Raw genomic sequence first — 19158 nt, 5'->3', positions numbered from 1 at the left:
TTTATTTATTTATTTATTTATTTATTTATTTATTTATTTATTTATTTTTAAAGATTTTATTTATTTATTTGACAGAGAGAGACCCACAGCGAGAGAGGGAACACAAGCAGGGAGAGCGGGAGAGGGAGAAGCAGGCTTCCCGCGGAGCAGGGAGCCCGATGTGGGGCTTGATCCCAGGACCCCGGGATCATGACCTGAGCCGAAGGCAGACGCTTAACGACTGAGCCACCCAGGCGCCCTCTTTTTTTTTTTTTTTTAAATATTTTATTTATTTATTTGACAGAGAGAGACACAGCGACAGAGGGAACACAAGCAGGGGGAGTGGGAGAGGGAGAAGCAGGCCCCCCGTGGAGCAGGGATTGCGATGCAGGGCTCGATCCCAGGGCCCCGGGATCATGAACTGAGCCGAAGGCAGCACTTAACGACTGAGCCACCCAGGTGCCCCAGCATGGAATTTCTTATCTTTCTCCGTAGACTGGCTCTTCCTCTTGTGTTCTTGGCGTAGCAGAGGTCTCTCCTTGTGCAGTTCTCCTGGCCAGAAGCTCAGGCGTTACCTTCTGTCCTTTGTTTCTTGCCCCACCTCAAATTAACCACCAAAACCTGTTGGTTCTCTAGGCTGAATCTTTTATAAGTCTTTGTTCTCTTCACCCTTATAGCTTTTGGGACTTGGGTGTCACCTTCTCTGACCCTCCTAAGCTGGAGGTCCCCACAGCCTTGCGTGTGTTTAGATCATCACGTTGTGTACCTGTTAGTGAGCTTCCTGAGGACGGCGAGTACCTCTTATTTGCTTGACATCCTCAGTGACTGGCACAGAGTCTGGTCACTAGGACAACCTTGTCAGTGTTGGTTAAGTCAATAGATAGGCCATGGGTCTCCCTCATCTCCATGCCTTTGGATGTCTTGGTTCCTCTGCTTGGAATTTTCTTTCCTATTTGCTGGTTTAGCTCCTATGAATTCTTCAATAAACATATGCAGAGTTGTTACCTCCTTTACCCTCCACTGTGTTCCCACTACATCCCCACATATTCTGACCATTACACTTGACCACATACATGGTTGGTTTTCACTTTTCCTCCAATTCAAGTGCAGAAACTGTCTTTCATCTTCATATTCCTTTTTATATGGAAGTTGCTGAGTACATTTTTCTTGAATGGATGAAACGTTGAGTAGATAGAAGGATAGATGGGCAGATGGAAGGAAGAATGATTCCTTCATAATGTGACATTAATGTGGGTTACCTAATTAGAACAAACCAGAGGAGTATGGATGTATGTATGTATTTAAAGATTTATTTGAGAGAGAGAGAGAGAGAGTGCAAGGGGAGGGCCAGAAGAAGAGAATCTTCAAGCAGACTCCCCATTGAGCCTGACCTGGGGCTGGATCCCATGACCCATGAGATCATGACCTGAGCCTAAACTAAGAGTCGGATGCTTAACAGACTGAGCCACCCGGGCACCCCAGAGCAGGAACATTTAAAATAAAAAGAATTCAGTTCTGTGGTTCCATTTTTATCCCAATTGTAAAGAGGTCCCTATTACTAATATGATGTTATTTATAGCCATTTACTTTTAAATGCTTTTCTAATAAAAGTAATTGTCATAGTTTGCACTCGAGATTCTTGTGTGGTTTTTCCTTTGAAGCCTCCCCAGGCCTTTGAATGTTTGTAAGTAAGGGTTGGTTTGTACAGACATTCTCTTACACGGTCTTGCTCCTGGTCATTTCTGAGACTCCTGAAGTCAGACCCGTGTTATAGCGGCTCCGTTTTCTCCTTCGCAGTTGAGCGCTGGGAATTTGACTCCATGACCACATTTAAGATGCAGGTTGAGTGTCAGGTTGCGTCTCGGCTAGTCAGGCTCAGCTCGTTAGACTAGTGAGTTGCATTCTCTCTAGTTGGGGTCAACTGAGCATTTGTGTGTGTGTCTCTCTGCCCATCTCAGGTCAGCCTAGAGCACGAGGAGCAGAAACTGGAGCTAAAGCGCCAGCTCACAGAGCTGCAGCTCTCGCTGCAGGAGCGCGAGTCCCAGCTGACAGCCCTGCAGGCTGCCCGGGCAGCCCTGGAGAGCCAGCTGCGCCAGGCCAAGACCGAACTGGAAGAGACCACGGCAGAGGCGGAAGAGGAGATCCAGGCGCTCACGGTAGGTCTATGGACAGGTACCTTCAGGCTGCTCCAGGCCTCAGCCGGGAGGAGTGTGGTGCTGAGGAGATTTGCTCACTCGGAGAAATCCCAACAGAGAAAAAACGATCCCTAGAGATATTTAGTGGCTAGAAAACTGGCTTATGTGAGAGTTCTCCTTCCTGAGAATTAGTGTCAACATCTGACCTTTCCTTAGTATCTTGAAAAAGTCCCTCCTTTCTTTATGTATCTTCCCTCTTTTAAAAATAATCATCATTAAATTTAAAATTTTAGTTTGAGCTGAAGGCCATTTACTTGAATCTTCTACTTAGTTTTCAGTGATCATTAAAAAAATAATAGTCTTATATTTTATAGTAGTTTTCCTACCACCTTTCTATTTTTGTATTGGTTAACCTTCATTTGCAGTTTTTTTTTTTAAGCTGTAAATTCTCCTTCAAGTCTTATGTATGCATCTAGTATGTTCTGGATGGAAAAGATTGTTCTGAATGAGAGATTCTTTTCTCTCAGAGGGACCTGGCTTCTCTGCTCTTTCAGAGACAACAGTTTACCCAACTGAAGAGTGTTCTCAGGAAGTAGAACTTGGGGGGGTAGGCGAGGGTGTCACTGGATTTAGACCTTGGTTCTTTCTGGAAGTCTAAAAATATGACTTTTTCAGTTTTCCATAGTTGATCCTTCTCACGGGGACTGACCCAGGCTAACAAAACTGACAAGAATCTTACATATAAAATGACAACTCATCTACTTACAGTGGAAAATACAACCACCAAGTTGACTGGGATACTCTGGGTGGCTCATCTTCCCATTTTTTTCTCCTTCAGAGAAGTCTCCTTAAAAACCTCATTTCTTTTGGAAGGCTGCTTGGTGGACCTGGACTTGGCCCAGAAAGCCGAATGAGTTTAATGGCTAGTATCAGCCAAGCAAATCCATTGCTAATAGTAACATAGTGTACTTGCCAAGTGGACAGGCACAGTCATGCATGCTGGTCAGGGTACCCTCTTCCATGGGCAGGGCACAATGCAGCTGATTGGGTTTCGTGTTTTCTAAAATAAGGTACTTAGGTGGGTACCTTACTCACTCTGATTCATCTTGGATGCGGTCCTCATTTCCATCAGTGAACATCTCTAAGCATGTAGAGTGGGGTTACTTCTACAGATGGCATGCACATTCGTTGCTTATGATTTAATCCTGTTCAAAAGTAATGTGTGTGTGTGTGTATATATATATATATATATTTTTTTTTTAGATTTTATTTATTTATTTGACAAAGAGAGACACAGCGAGAGAGGGAACACAAGCAGGGGGAGTGGGAGAGGGAGAAGCAGACTTTGTGCTGAACAGAGAGCCCAATACAGGGCTCGATACCAGTACTCTGGGATCATGACCTGAGCTGAAGGCAGCTGCTTAACTGACTGAACCACCCAGGAGCCTATATATATATATTTTTAAACAATCTTCTTAGAAGCTACCTTCTATTGTTGGTTTTGGGAAGCCCATTATCTGAACCAGATTGGGAACATGATCTGACAGTGCCAGGGTCCTTATGGACTAGTCTAGGACATGGAGGCTTCCAGGATTCTGGGGATACAGAGTAACTCCTATTAGGAAGGTGCAAGTGCATTTCAGATTTTCCAGGACTTATGCCAAGGTCAGATATTGATTGCAACCTTAATTTCTCAGTGAGAACACTCACCGTGTGCTATGCCATGTGCCCCTAGTACTTGGTTTGGAAAAGAAACAGTCACGATATCTCTTTATTTATCCTCTGCCTTGTATCTTTCCAAACTGCTCTGAATCCATTTTGAAACAAAACAGTATAACAAGATAAAATAAGAAAGAAAAGGCCAAGAGAAAATAAGTCTATAGAAGAAAAATATGGAGGTAGGAATGAAATGAATATAAAAGAATGCGTGCCAAGAAGGCTTATGTGCTTTTTGGAATTGGGTGGATGGGGAGAGAGACAGCCAGATAGCATTTCTTAGCTGCTAAAGGAGGCATCTAAAATCCAGCCACTATTATATTGAATGCATTGTATATTAGTATCTTCCCCACCCTGTCCAAACCACCCACGCTCTGAAAGGAGAAGGAGACATCAGTAATCTAATCCATACTTAATGAGTCCTTGCTATGTGCCTAGTGCTGTGTCTTTAGCCTTTTCTCCCCAGGGGATTGGCCTGTAATTCCTCAAATCCTTTTACTTTGGAGCCGAGAAGGACACATTTATCTCACTGCTCTGTTGGAGTTGGGAGGGAGGGTGGTGGCCATGCATCTTATCCTGCCCATTCAGGAGGAGGAGGATATAAAATAGAGCATGTGTCACTGCTGTTTATCTGTGGGGGAATTAGTCTTTAAATCCTGTCTTGCTGCTGGTTGGAATGTGCTGTGTCTTAATGGCTGCTGGAAGCCTTCACAGCGGCAAGTCACGACTTAATTTAGTCAGATGAGATCACTGCCTCAGAGCATCTTCTTATGAAAAAATAAAGAAACAAACCTCCCTAAGTCTAGAAACTACGGCTCTACCACTCTTGCAGATGAAGATGCCTTGGAAAATAGGGCTTTTTCAAGGTGATGGCAGGAAAAAAAAAAAAACCTCAGAGCTGTTTGTAGCCTGTCATGCAAGAATCCAAATCGCATATCAACTTGCCTCGGTCCAGTTTTGAGGCCGTGGGTTTTCCTCTCCCCTCCCTTCGATTATGTCCCATAAACCTGGTTATGGACCGCATGTGGCTGTTGCCTGAATGGCTTTGTTGAATTTGTGCTGAAGACTGTATTTTCCTAGAGGAAGAGGAAGTGGCCACAGGTGCGGTACCCTGACTCTGTCTCATTGTTCAGGCCCCAGGGCAGGACCCACGTAAGCGTCCGCCAAATTAAATCAGCTGGATCTAAAATGATCTCCGAGGAGGTTTGCGAGCTTCATAGCCGGCTGATTTATCAATAAAAGGGAATGAATAGTCAAATGGGCTATTACGGCTTAATTTTAAGAGGCTGCCGTCTCCTAGCCTGAGGAGGGAGCAGTTACTCTGGCCTCTGCCCCTGGAGCAGATTAGATGGGGCACAGCTCAGTCAGCGGTCTCCATTGAGGAAGCGTGGCCGGGTCCGCCGGGAAGCCACTGGTTGGTCTCCTTGATGTTTTCTTGCTACCCACTCTCGTCCGTTGTGTTTGTATGGAGATTCACTGGCCATCCGTGGAGGCCAACAGGAGAGTCGTATTGAAACAAAAAGCCAGGCTTTTAAGGTGCTTCCATGCTTCTTGGCAGAAGAAAGGATTTTCCACCCGGACTTGATATTTAAGACTCCATCCCTTTATCTAAGGAAGATATTTGAGTCTGCACACTGTAGAGCAGACAGATGCGTGATATGATACATCACTCTGAATGGGGGCCACAGGGTGGAGGCCTGGCATAGGCTTTGTGTACACCAGCATGACCCCACGACACTCTTCGTGTCCGGGTCCCTGTTGTCATGCTCTTTTACTGATTTGGTTAAATGGCTAATGTTGAATAATTAAGAGTCTAAAGCTAGAGACACTAACGAAAGGTACCCTCCCAGCATGGTGTGGCCATGGGTTCCCAATGTCATCCTCTTTGATTTGTTAAAATCATGAGTCAGTGCATCCTCTCATTTGTTTTACATAAATATCAATCTGTGTATTTAATTAAGCAAGCCGTTGGCATGATAAGCAAGATCTAAAATTAGGGCACCTGAGGTGACAGTCTTGCTTGGTGCCCGCATTCACAGGGAAAGGGATGGATGTGTGGAAGCCTGAGTGTTCTAGAACCCTGTCCATGGATCCCAGAAGATGGTCAGACGTCTAAACATTAGTTTCATTTCTCGAGTTCTGCAGGTACTTCTCTCTCATCAAGACTGCATTATAATCCTCTTTTCTTTCTTCCTCTTGTAACTCTCTTTAACATTAATGAAGATATAAGTATTCCCCCAAAAGAGTGCCTTTCCAGTCTTCAGGCTGCAGCCTGTGCATTCTCCCTGATCGCCACCCAACCCTTAGGTCAGCGGTTCTCAAAGTGGGACTGGTGGATCCCTAAGGGGGTTCCCCAAATTCAGATTATTTTCATAATAATGCTAAGATGTCATTTGGCATTTTTCATTGTGTTAGCATTTGCACTGGTGGTGCAAAAGCAGTGTTATTTTAAAAGAAACGAACAGTAAATATTTGGGGAAAAAAATCTCCATTTTCATTTCTAAAGTGGTAAATATAGATAAATGTAACCCACATAAACAAAAGCTCTTCAGGGTCCTTTGAAGGGTGTAAATATTTATTCTCTGTAGCACCTGATACCTAGTGAACACTCAAAAATTTCATTGAGAGAATCTAAACACTGCCTTACGCATTTTACTATCTTTATATACACTATTTTGTGACCTTTTTTTTGGTGCACTTGTTTTACAAGTTATTTCAAAGAAACATAAAACATGTTTCTTGACATTTTCTTGCTCAGATCAGTTCGGTAATTGTTAAATGCTTATAGAATCTCCAGCGGTCGTAACAGGATCCGTTCTACATTTTGTGTTTATAACTCACAGTCAATAATAAATCAAAAGCCGTAATGATGGTACTCCATTACATTTTAACTTCAAAGAGGATTGCCATTTGATTTCAGTGGTAGTGCGATGTTCCTACTTTGGATAAATGGCATTCATGCCCCATTAAATCAGTAAATCTCTCGGATTATTGCTGGGCATACAGCAGATTGATTTTGGGGGAAAAGTAAGAGTCTGATAAGTTAGTCCATAAAAATATGGGCTAATGATGTGGGGAGTTGATTCTCAATGATAACTTTTTATTCATGAATCTGTGAGTCTATTTTGCAACTTTTTTTTTTAAGCCATTTTCCCAGGGCTCGTCATGCTTTTGTGTGGATTTATATTTCTGGTTGTCACCTTCCTTCTGCCTGAAGGATTTCCTTTTCCATTTCTTACAGTGCAGGTGGCAAATTCCTTCAACTTTTGTATACCTGAAAAAGTCTTTTATTTCACCTTCATTTCTGAAGGATATTTTTGCTGGGTATAGAATGTCAAAGGTTTTGGGTTTTTTGTTGTTGTTTTTCCGTTCAGTGCTTTAAAGATGTTGTTCTACTGTCTTCTAACTTGCTTCGCCCCCTCCGCTCCCCTTTTCCCACCCACCCCCTGGTGAGGAATCTTTTTGTTTTTCTATATGTAACTTGTCTTTTTTCTCTGATTGGCTTTAAGCTTTTTCTCTTTGTTACTGGTTTTAAGCAGTTTGATAAAGATGTGATTTAGCTTAAATTTCTTTGTGTTTCTTGTGCTTGGGGTTCCTTGAACTTTTTGCATCTGTGGGTTTATGGTTTTCATCAACTCTGAAAAATCTGTGGCCATTATTTCTTCAAATGTTTTTTCTGTCTGACCCCTACCCTCCTCCAGGGACTCCAGTTACATGCATATCAGGCAGTTCAAAGTTGTCTCACAGTGCATTGGTACTTTGTTCATTTTTTAAAGCCTTTCTTCGTGTGTTTCATTTTGGGTAGTTTCTAGTGCTTTGTCTTCAAGCTCACTAATCTTTTTTTCTGCAGCGTCTATCTGCTGTTATAAATTTAGAATATTTATGGCAAAATAGATGTATTAGAGAATACATCACAGCTCTAAAATTTTTGACTTAGTTGTCTTATAGATCTGACAGACTTTTTTTTTTTTTTTTTAAGAGCAGGGCCACATTTGCCTCTGCCTCAAATTAGATTCTTCTTTGGACTTTCATAGCTAAGCTCTGGTACCACAATCTACCCTGTCTCTCAAGTCAAAGGTCTGTGAGGGCATCCTTTTCCTTTCTTTCCCCAATGTCTGTCAGCAAGTCTTATTACCTATGCTTCCAAGAGATCTCACTGCTGTCCACTTCTCTGTGTCTTTTGCCACCGTCCTACTCCAAGCCATCGTCATCTCCTCCTTGAATGACAGCAACAACCTCCTCAGTAGTTTCCCTGCTCATTTCTACCTTTGTCCTGTTTTGATCTGTTCTTGCTACAGCATCCACAAAATGACAATTGGATCATTTCACGCTTCCAATTAATGGTATTTTGAATGAAACCCAAACTGCATTCTGGGCCTTTTAAGATTCTTGGTCCCTGCCTGCCTCTCTACCATCATCTTGGGTGACTTTTTCCTTCTCTTGCTGTGCTTTAGCCAAAAATTGTTTGACCACTACCCACCAAAAACACATTTACTTTACAATCTAATACAAGAGAGCATATATATATACTCCACTTCATTGATTCTAAGGTATCTAAAATCAGGGTGCATTTTATAGTCATAGATGGTATAGGACTCTTAGTCATGTGGACATACAGACGTGTGGACATGTCATAGTTTAGTCAACAGCACCTTGTTTTCCTTAATGCCACATAAAATTACAATGTCTGACGATTGACAGCATCCTAAATTTGGTGAATTATGGTATTTGGAACAGAAGTATCCTGTGACAGTGCTTCCCTATCCAAGGTACATCCCAGTGTTCTCTGTTCTATTCTGTTTATTCCATTTCATCGAATAAACCAAAACAAAACAAAAAAGAAGGAAAAACCCCACTTGTCACGCTTGCTCTTGGGTCATAGCTTGAAGTTTGAAAAGCTCTGCTGTAGCCATTCAGGCCTTTTTTTGTTCATCAAATGCACCAAACCCTTTCTTGCTTCAAGACTTTCATCCTCTGCCTTTTCCTGTTCTTTGCATGGCTGGCTCCTCATCATAGTATGGGTGTCAGTTTAAGTGTCATCTCTTCAGAGAAGCCCTCCTTGATTACCCCATCTAAGTAAGTTCCTTTCTGTCCCCCTTATCCTTTTTTCCTGCACCTTGTTTGTTTCTTTTATAGCATTTGTCACTGTTTGTAATCATGGACTCGTTAACTTTCTACCCTCCCTCAGTGAATGACAGTAGCGCTGCGTATGCTGTACGGCACCTCAGTGTACGGCCTATCAGGTGCACTCAAAGTCCTTGAGTGTCCGCTGAACGAATGCTGCTGTTTTGGAGCAGCTCTGCCTTGGAGAAGGCCTTCTGCTTACTTGAAGGTCAATGTCTGGTTTCTGAATCTCAGCAGCTTTTGATTAACAACAAAAAAAATCCCTTGTTTGTCCTGGCTGTTGTCCTGTGTGTGTGTGTGTGTGTGTGTGTCTGCGTGCATGTGTATGTCTCTCAGGGCGTAGGCTAGGGAGGGGTCAACTGGAAGGAAGAGGGACAGGTTAAGAACGAGGAGTAAACAAAGGAATGAGAATAAAAACTTCCTCCTTGAGTTTTCTTCTTCTTTTTTCCCAAAGTCCCTGGGTGTTAATGTGAATGTTAAGATATTTGTACAGGGTATGCATGTGTGGTCTAAGTAGTCAAGTGTTATTAACACAGCACTGTGTATTCCTGTAACTTTAATTTCTGATGTTGGACATGACTTGATTAATTAGTTCTTTGAAAACCAGATGTTTGGGCGGCTGCAACAGCATTCTTGGCTTTCTAGTTTAATTGCTCTTTTCTTTATTTGATCCATAGCATGTAGAATTGTATCCTACACTACGAAAAATTTATAATCGACTTCTTACCTTTTAGGCCCATAGAGATGAAATCCAGCGCAAATTTGATGCCCTTCGTAACAGCTGTACTGTGAGTATTAAATCTAAAGATGATTAAAATAACATGAGACTAGACACCAAGAGGGAAGAGGGGGCATCTCTTATAATATCAACTGACTGATTTTTTGTTACAAACTTTCCACTTGAAGCACTTAATGGGGTCAAACTCATTTGGAGTTCCTGAGCCCCAGATAATGCCAGTTCTCGGTTTCCTGCCAGTTTAAAAAATTCTAAACCATTCTTTATGTTTGGGGAAGGATAGTTGGAGTGGTGGAAACAGTTCTCACTGCATAGGCTGCAGTAGCTGCAGCAAAAGTCCCAAGGCAGCTCCCACTCCCGCCCCAGTGTAGAAGATTCCGAGTCTAGTCCCAGGTAGATGCTGTGCGGACGCTGGACATGGTTGCCACCCAAGGCTTCTCTAGCCCGCTGCTGCCGCAGAGAGGAAAGTCTGGCAAGTTCTATGGACCTAGAAATTTTAACTTCCTACCAGGCAAAATAAAACTCTATGGCTCTTTGGGAGACGTCATTTATATGGGGGGAAGTAAATTCTGTGGGTGGAGAAGTGTGCACAGATTATGTAATGGCGTAGGGTCAGCAGGAGCTCGCTCTGTTTCCCATCGGAACAAAGGACTGAAATAGGCCCCTTTCAGAAGATAGGATGTTACCTTATTCATGGTTCCACCTCCTTTCTTTGGTACTTTCATGGCTTTATTACCTTCTTAGTCCTCAGTGAACTTGTCTCCATTTGTGTTACTCACATCTGTGGATTTCCAGAAACAACCCCACCGTTGTCCCCACATACATATTTTATTGTCTTGTAATGAACTCTTTCTTTCCTCTTTACCGATTATAAATTGGATGTTAAGTCTTAAGAGTGTATGCTTTTCCCCCTTAATTTAGTTATAAAATCCACACCGTAAAATGCATTAAGTGCACTAATCTTATGGGTACAGTTGAATGAAATTTATACACCATATAGACAACTGTGTAGCCACCACATAGATCAAGATCCAGAACATTTTCAGTCTCCAGCGGGCTGCCTCACGTCCCCTTCTTATCAGCATCCTTTGCCCAAAGGATGACCACAGTTCTGAGCTCTGATACCAGAGATCAGTTTGGCCTGTTCTTGAACTTCAGAGAAATGGAATCACAGAGGATGTGCTCTCTTGGGCTTAGTTTTTTGTTTTTTGTTTTTTTTTTTTACTTAAATTATCTGTGAGGTTCGTCAGTGTGGTTGAACCTGTCAAGAATTTGTTCCTTTTCATTAATTATGGTGTAGCCTTGCCATTGGATGTGTAGACGTGGAGTTTATTTATCTACTCCCCTGCTGATGGAATTTGAATTGCTACCGTTAGGAACACAGCTGTCAGGAAGCACTGTTGCGTGAGTCCTTTGGTGGCCGTAAGCACCTGTTTCTGACTAGCATATACCAAAGAGTGGAGTAGCTAGTAGGTCATGAGATATGCCTCTGTTTGACTCTAGCAGGTACCCAGCAGATGGATTTTTGGTCTGTATTTCCCGATGCCGATGGCTGCATCAGGGGTAGGCCCGCCTTACAAGTGTCTCCCCATCTCCTCCATTCTGCCTCTCTTCCTTGAGTTGCTGATGCGTTCTTTTCCTGTACTCTCGTGCCCCCACTTTTTTAGTTTCTTACTGTCTCGGTTTCTTTTTTTATGCACGAGTTATTTGCTTGTATTACATACATGCTCGTAAATGATCACTGAATAAAACATAGATCATTTTATGACCGTGATTTTTTTTTTATATTACTATTTTTTCCTAAAATAAACTTGGATATGTTTTAAATGTGTACATCGTTAATCCTTCATCTGGAGTTTTCTCTTTTTTTAGTCTTTTGGCATAACAGTTTTTTTTTTTTTTAATTGAAGTATAGTTGACACACAATATTACATTAGTTTTTGGTCTATAGCACAGTGATTCAACAACTCTATATATTATGCTAGGCTCACCACAAGTGTAGTTACCATCTGTCACCATACGATGCTATGATAATCCCATTGACTATATTCCCTATGCTGTACTTTTCATCCCTGTGACTTATTCGACCCAGAACTGGAAGTCTGTATTTCCCACTCCCTCTCATCTATTTTACCCATCCCTCCCCCTCCCCCTCCCCTCTGGCAACCATCAGTTCTCTGTATTTGTGGGTCTGCTTCTGCTTTTTGTTTGTTCGTTTGTTCATTTGTTTTGTTTTTTAGATTCCACATGTAAGTGAAATCATACGGTGCTTGTCTCTGTCTGATGTATTTCACTTAGCCTAATACCCTCTAGGTCAATCCATGTTGTCACAGACGGCACAGTCTCATCCCTTTTACATGGCTGAGTAATATTCCACTGAATAAGTGTGTGTGTGTGTGTGTGTATGCCACATATTCATAAGAGCTTTTTTTTTTTTTTTAAAGATTTTATTTATTTATTTGACAGAGAGAGCGAGAGCACAAGCAGGAGGAGCAACAGGCAGAGGGAGAGGGAGAAGCAGACACCCCACCGAGCAGGGAGCCTGATGTGGGGCTCGATCCCAGAACCTTGAGATCATGACCTGAGCCGAAGGCAGATGTTTAACGACTGAACCACCCAGATGCCCCCATAAGAGCTTTTTTTATAAATTTTTTTTATTTGCGAGAGAGAGAATGAGAGAGAGCACGAGAGGGAGGAGGGTCAGAGGGAGAAGCAGACTCCCTGCCGAGCAGGGAGCCCGATGTGGACTCGATCCCGGGACTCCAGGATCATGACCTGAGCCGAAGGCAGTCGCTTAACCAGCTGAGCCACCCAGGCGCCCAAGAGCTTTTTTAAAAAACGTTTTTATAGCTTTATTGAGGTATGCTTGGAGTACAGTAACTTCAAGAGTTTTTTTTTTTTAAGATTTTTTTTTTTTTTAAAGATTTTATTTATTTATTTGACAGCAAGAGACACAGTGAGAAAGGGAACACAAGCAGGGGGAGTGGGAGAGGGAGAAGCAGGCTTCCTGCTGAGCAGGGAGCCCGATGCGGGGCTCGATCCCAGGACCCTGGATCATGACCCAAGCGGAAGGCAGATGCTTAACGACAGCCACCCAGGCGCCCCTTCAGGAGTTTTGAAATGTGTACACAGCTGTGAAACCAGCAAGACAATCAAAATAACGAATGTATCCGTTTACTCTCAAATGTTTCCATGTGAGAAATGAAATGTTCCCCACCCCCTCAGATTTTAAAAATTAGAGGTTTGTTTTTAAATAGAATATGCCAGTATGTAGAATGAATTTGGTTACTTTCTTATGTAACTTTTATATTCTCTTCATCCCTCACATTTGCGATTTTTTCGGGAGCAGTGACTTCTATTCCTTGCTTTACTTACTTCTGATATTCTGTGGAGAAGCCTTGGGACCTCTCCCAGTGGGAGGGGGAACCCGAAAGAGTGACCCCCACCCACACTTCGGCAAGAGCAGCTGGGTTGCTCGTGGTCCGACCAGTACTCTGGAGTCAGATGGGTTCTGATTTGAAATTGGCCTCTTTTAACTGTGTGATGCTAAACTCCCAAGCCTCCATTTGCTTACCTATAAAATGGCACCGACATTGTATATTCCCCATTTCAATATATCGTCAATTATAAGATGCATAATTCATTTAGTAACTGCTCTTTGAGGGGCTTGGTGAGGGCAGAGAGACAGCGGCTTAGTTCCAGTATACGTTCAAAACTTAGGAAACACTAAGTCACAGAATCAAATTTGGTCCTAATGCCTGTGTCATGGGGGTCCTGCAGGAATTAGATGATGCATCCAAGGGATTACACAGGGCCTGGTCCATAGAAAGTGCTAAATAGTATTGGATACTATTAATATTTTATTATACTGGGTTTACGACATACTCTTTTGTTTAGAAAATGGTCTGCCCCTTTAAAAAGTTTGAAAACCACTGCTTTAGGACAACGTTTGGCAGCAATAGTAGATCTCTGTTACACTTTTTCAACTTCAAAGGCTGCTTTAAAGACACTTCTGACGGGCATGATGGATGTTTCTGTCTAACTGGCGCTATCTGAGGTTGTCTCTGCAAGGAGACGTCATCTTTGTTACTGGTGGGAACTCTTGCAATAACTCAACTGATAGGAGCTCCCAGTTAGCAGCTTTTAAAAAACTCATGAGCTGTAACATTTTCCAGCTCAGACCATTTCTATATTTTGATGAGATTTAAAAAAAGGGTTTGATCCAATCTGGCACCTAAAACCCTACCTAAGTCTGTTTCGGAGGGGAGTTGGTGGGCAAACATATGACACAGTTTTAATTATGAATCAATCTGTCAGCTATAAGATTAAAAATAAATAATATGCAAATAGCTGCCTTCAAGAAGGAACCAGACATTCCAGTAGGACTTTAGCCCTGTGTCTTTTTAGCCCGATGCTCATCATCTGACTGGTTTCTAAACCCCCACCGTGCCGCTGAACATATACCTGGTTACCTTCTCCCTACTGGTCTTCCCATCAGGTGTGAGAGCTAAACAGTTCTTGCTCAGATCTGTCAGGTTTGCTTGAAAAGCAACAGATAACCCCAAATAGAGATCTCTCTCTCTCTCTCAGACACTGAGAGTAGATCATTTTTTATATCCTTATTTCCTCTTAGAAATGCATCACGATCTCTTATCTGCAAAAACAGCCTAGAAGAAAGCTCTGTTGGCTCCTGTGTTAGGAAGGTGTCTCCCTCCTCTTCTCACTGCTAAGATGGAGTCAGCCTTTCAGTTTCTCTTTTTTACCCTGTATCTTTGGGGTTGAAAGGTTAACAGACTCATAATAGAATAAACAGATCATTTGCCCTTGGTGTGGAGAGAATACACCCACGGACACATGGTAGATCTAAGAATCCTCCTTGCACATTACCTGGTTCAAAATCACAGATTGCCTATCACAATACTTAAAAAAATTTTTTTTAAACCATGGAGACCATTAATTTTCTGCCTGTGTCCCCAGTCATTTCAAGATCTATAAACCCAATAATGTATGTGTGGGTATGTTGGGGGGATGTCTAAAACTAACACTTAATACCACAACTCCAACACCTCAAAATAGAATCACAAGCTAAACATGTTATGACTTGGGCAGAAAGAATATATAAGAAGTCTGAATGAGTCAAAATGCTTTAATGAGTGCTTGGGGGCTTCACATAAACACACAAGCCTCCTGACAAACATGCAAAATAGGGTAAAATATAGAACCAACATTCACAAACTATAAGTAGAAATCAGAGATGTGAGACCCCTTGAAAACTGAATGACAATAGGGAAGTAGAAGGATGCCTCCCACTCCGGTGGGCCCGTCTCAACTGAAGTGAGAGTCATAATCTTGGCACTTCATTGAGCTTTTCAAGTATTTTGTCTTTAGCACTTTATAATCTATTTTGAAAGGAGAAGAGTGAGCAGAAATGGGCTAATAATAAATTGCAATTTTTTCCCCATAAATCAGAGAAAGGGAGTGAGAACCCAAAGGCTTAGGTATGTCTTTGAGCAGTGAGTAAATTATTTTGGCAACATGTATATTCTTATGTGAGCAGATTTTCTGTAGCCTCTCTGCCCCGCAAGAGGTACCATGATAGTCTTTAAAATGAAGCATTATCTTGGTCATTATTATTATTTTTTTTTATGGATTTTATTTATTTGAGAGAGAGAGAATGAGAGACAGAGAGCATGAGAGGGAGGAGGGTCAGAGGGAGAAGCAGACTCCCCGCCGAGCAGGGAGCCCGATGCGGGACTCGATCCCAGGACTCCAGGATCATGACCTGAGCCGAAGGCAGTCACTTAACCAACTGAGCCACCCAGGCGCCCTTGGTCATTAATTTTTATCCCTTGTATTTCACAGGCTACATTAAGGTAGAATAGTATGCAAGAAAATTCAAAACATAAAAAAAAAAAAAATGAAATGGAGGAGATAGTAAATATAGTATCTACCTCCTTATCGCAGATGAAGACCCCAACCCTGCAAAGTTCAAGATGGCTTTATTTGGGGCTCCCGACTCCATTTGAGAACGTAGTTTCTAGGCCAGCTTGCCTCTGTTTTTTGTGTTTTTGTTTTTGGTGTGTGTGGGGGAAGGACATTAGAAAGAAGCATAGTAGTTAAATGGAGACATTTATAGCCCAGGATGAAAACTATCTTAAGGAATGGCTTCACTACATATAAGATGGAGACCAGTTGAACTACTGGGCATTGTTTACTTATTGTTTCTGGTTTTAGGAGATTTAACCATGCACTCAAAGGGTGATCCAGGATCCCTTTAAGGTATAACTGCTGACTAGAAATGACAAACTTGCAGTCTTTTCCCATTTTCCCGATAAAGGAGTCCTAGCTAAGGACCCAACCAGATAACCTTTATTTCCCATCTTGTAGCCAACAGTGCACCTCAACCAATACGTTAGGAATTAGCAGGGTTGGGCGCCTGGGTGGCTCAGTCGGTTGGGCGACTGCCTTCGGCTCAGGTCATGATCCTGGAGTCCTGGGATCGAGTCCCGCATCAGGCTCCCTGCTCGGCGGGGAGTCTGCTTCTCCCTCTGACCCTCCTCCCTCTCATGCTCTCTGTCTCTCATTCTCTCTTTCTCAAATAAATAAATAAATAAAATCTTAAAAAAAAAAAAAGGAATTAGGGCTTTAAGGTACATTAAGGACATTAAGGTACAAATTACTAGACCACTTACTACATTAAAAGCTTACCATCTCAGTTAACAAAAGCTCTGTTTTCTGAGCCACATTGAGCAAATGTGCTTAATTGATGTTCTTTAATTCTATGTGCCCGGGAAGATTTTTTTTAAATTGATAATCAAAGGGGGTTAAAATAGGGAATTAGTCATGGAAACAGTGGCAACATTTCATAAACTAAGTCTACTCTAGGTTTGGAAATTGGAAACAATTAATAAACTGTAGGCTTCAAGACATTTCCTTTTAATTTACTTCTTTTTGTTACATAAAATGTAATTTACTGCCTGTGTGCTTCATTCGAACTATTATTAGAAAATTGCCCTTAAACTTCGAAAGTATTATATATACAAAAGCCCTCTGCAAGAGCTGATACTGAACCTCAGAAAAGAGAATAGGGAAGCTAAATGCACTGAAATGGAAGTCATTCTGCCATTGAGCAGGGAAATAATTTAGCAAAACCAGATTAAATCTCTCTCAATAAAATGACAATTTCATATACATGCCTTCCCATTTTTGATAGCTAACTGTATAATAAAAACCATTAAAGTGATGCCATAGTACAATATTTTCAGGATTATTCTGAACTTCCCTTAAATTTTTTCCTTTTGTTGCATGAAATTAAATTTATCACTGAGATATTAAAATAACTTTTAGTGTCCTTTGCAGTCAGTCCTCCTTGATAAGAATTTTATTTTGCTTTCTAAGACTATCTCCAGTTCTAATGTCCTCTGGATGGTGCCGTCTGTTTAATTAGCTGATTGTGATGCCAGTCTCTTAGACGCCTTTCCTTGGCTTGCATTTTCCACATTATATTATCGTCCATTAACTTGATCTCATTTAAAGTTGCCCCTTCCATACAGCAATCACTTTTGATTGATCTACTTTTGCCATGTCTTCCAGATAAATCATGCGTGAGAAAGAATCAGAGACTTTTCTTTTTCCACCACAGCACGTGTGTCTTAGTGCTAAGTGGGCGGGCACGGGAGTTTGGCTTTGGCTGCCGGGGTTGGATAAGCAAATGTGAGTGGCATGTGGATTGCTAGTGTCACATAGGTTCTAAAATCAGTGGCTCTAGAAACAGTTCCTCATTTCATACAGACTTGCTGGATGCAGAACCGGGTTCCTTTCCTCTTTTAGGTAATCACAGACCTGGAGGAGCAGCTAAACCAGCTGACCGAGGACAACGCTGAGCTCAACAACCAAAATTTCTACTTGTCCAAACAACTCGACGAGGCTTCCGGCGCCAACGATGAGATCGTACAGCTACGAAGTGAAGTAGACCATCTCCGCCGTGAGATTACGGAGAGGGAGATGCAGCTCACAAGCCAGAAGCAAGTAAGGACAGTACGCTGTGTCAGAGATCCCTGGCACACTTTGATCCTGTTAGATTTCAGAGCAGACGCCCGGTATACCTCTCCCAAGGGACCCAAGACTGAGCCCTGTCTGTTAAATGGGCTCTTTTTCATCATCATGTCTATGTTTTAAGGGCTTGGGGGTTTGGAAAAAGTAGCTTTTAAAAGTGTGTTGTTCTCTTAATTCTGACTTAAAAAAAGGTAAAAATAAAATAGAATATTCTGGGAGGCTAGTGTGAGCCCCTTGACTTTTAAGCGTAGTCTCTTCCCCCTGGCTTGCATTGGGTTCTGTCTTTAAGATGGTGGCAGAAATGGACCTTTATCCATTCTTGTCTGGTCCCCTGGGTCTGTAGAAGAAAACAGATACACTGTGTTTCAGATTGTAGTTAGAAACTTGTGCTTTTCTGACACTGATCCAACAAAAGTAACATCCAGGAAATCCTCATTTGATACAAGGCACAACTCAGTGGTACTGATTTGCAGACGATGGAGGCTCTGAAGACCACTTGCACGATGCTGGAAGAACAGGTCATGGACCTGGAGGCCCTGAATGATGAGCTGCTGGAAAAAGAGCGGCAGTGGGAGGCGTGGAGGAGCGTCCTTGGTGACGAGAAGTCCCAGTTTGAGTGTCGGGTCCGAGAGTTACAGAGGATGCTGGACACCGAGAAGCAGAGCAGGTGGGGCTTCCTGTTTGTAGAAAGCCAGTGACAGGTGTCTTCACTGGGATCACCTGAGCCTTAGGAACAGGGTGACCAACAGTCCTAGCTTGCCCAGGACTGAGAGAAGTTTCTAGCATACAAGACTTTCAGTGCTAAAGCTGGGAAACTCTTGGGCAAACCAGGATGGGTCGGTCATCCTACTTGTAAATATGGTCAGTGTCACTTGGATTATGTCTGTGTTGGAAGCTGGTGTCCTTTCACTCCATGCGGAGGCCTGGGAGTCAGCAGGGCAAATAGCTCAGTGCTTTCTTGGCAGAAACTCTTACCTTGCATTTGTTATCATTGTGACCATGTAGCAAGACCATCACCATTTTAATCCTGGTCCTGTGTAAAGCTAGTCACCCGTCTACACTAGGGTTTCTCAACCTTGGCACTAAGGACTGTTTGGGCTAGGTAATCCCTTGTTGTGGGGGCTGTCCTATGTATCGTAGAAGGGAAGCGTCATCCCTGCTTTTACCCACTAGATGCCAGTAGCAACCCCTTCCTCACGTTGTGACACCAAAAATGTCTCCAGACATTGTCCAATGTCCCCTGAGGGGCAGCATCACCCTTGGTGGAGAACAGCTTCTCTACAAGAATAGTTCAGTTTTTTTCTTTCGTGGTAGGAAATAAGTTCAAGCAGAATCTTTCCTCTGCTTTCCCACTTTGATTTCCAAAGTCAGAATCCCCTTCCTGCTGGGGCCACGATAGTGCAGGTCATAGAC

At 42.4% G+C, this 19158-nt stretch overlaps 1 protein-coding gene across 1 annotated transcript in view; it reads left to right on the top strand.

Moving 5' to 3' along the window:
- CIT (citron rho-interacting serine/threonine kinase) overlaps positions 1–19158 on the top strand; it is a 162954-nt gene that overhangs the window by 105143 nt on the left and 38653 nt on the right. The window contains exons 23-26 of the mRNA XM_035017121.1: positions 1938–2135; positions 9689–9742; positions 17521–17718; positions 18219–18412. Of these exons, the coding sequence (XP_034873012.1) occupies positions 1938–2135; positions 9689–9742; positions 17521–17718; positions 18219–18412 (644 nt within the window). The remainder of the gene's footprint in view (positions 1–1937; positions 2136–9688; positions 9743–17520; positions 17719–18218; positions 18413–19158) is intronic.

This window comes from Mirounga leonina, unplaced genomic scaffold (assembly GCF_011800145.1).
Source record: "Mirounga leonina isolate KUSES-001 unplaced genomic scaffold, KU_Mleo_1.0 Mir_171, whole genome shotgun sequence".
Taxonomy (NCBI): domain Eukaryota; kingdom Metazoa; phylum Chordata; class Mammalia; order Carnivora; family Phocidae; genus Mirounga; species Mirounga leonina.
The sequence above is the reverse complement of the archived record's forward strand: the minus strand, read 5'-3'. Positions and strand labels throughout refer to the sequence as shown.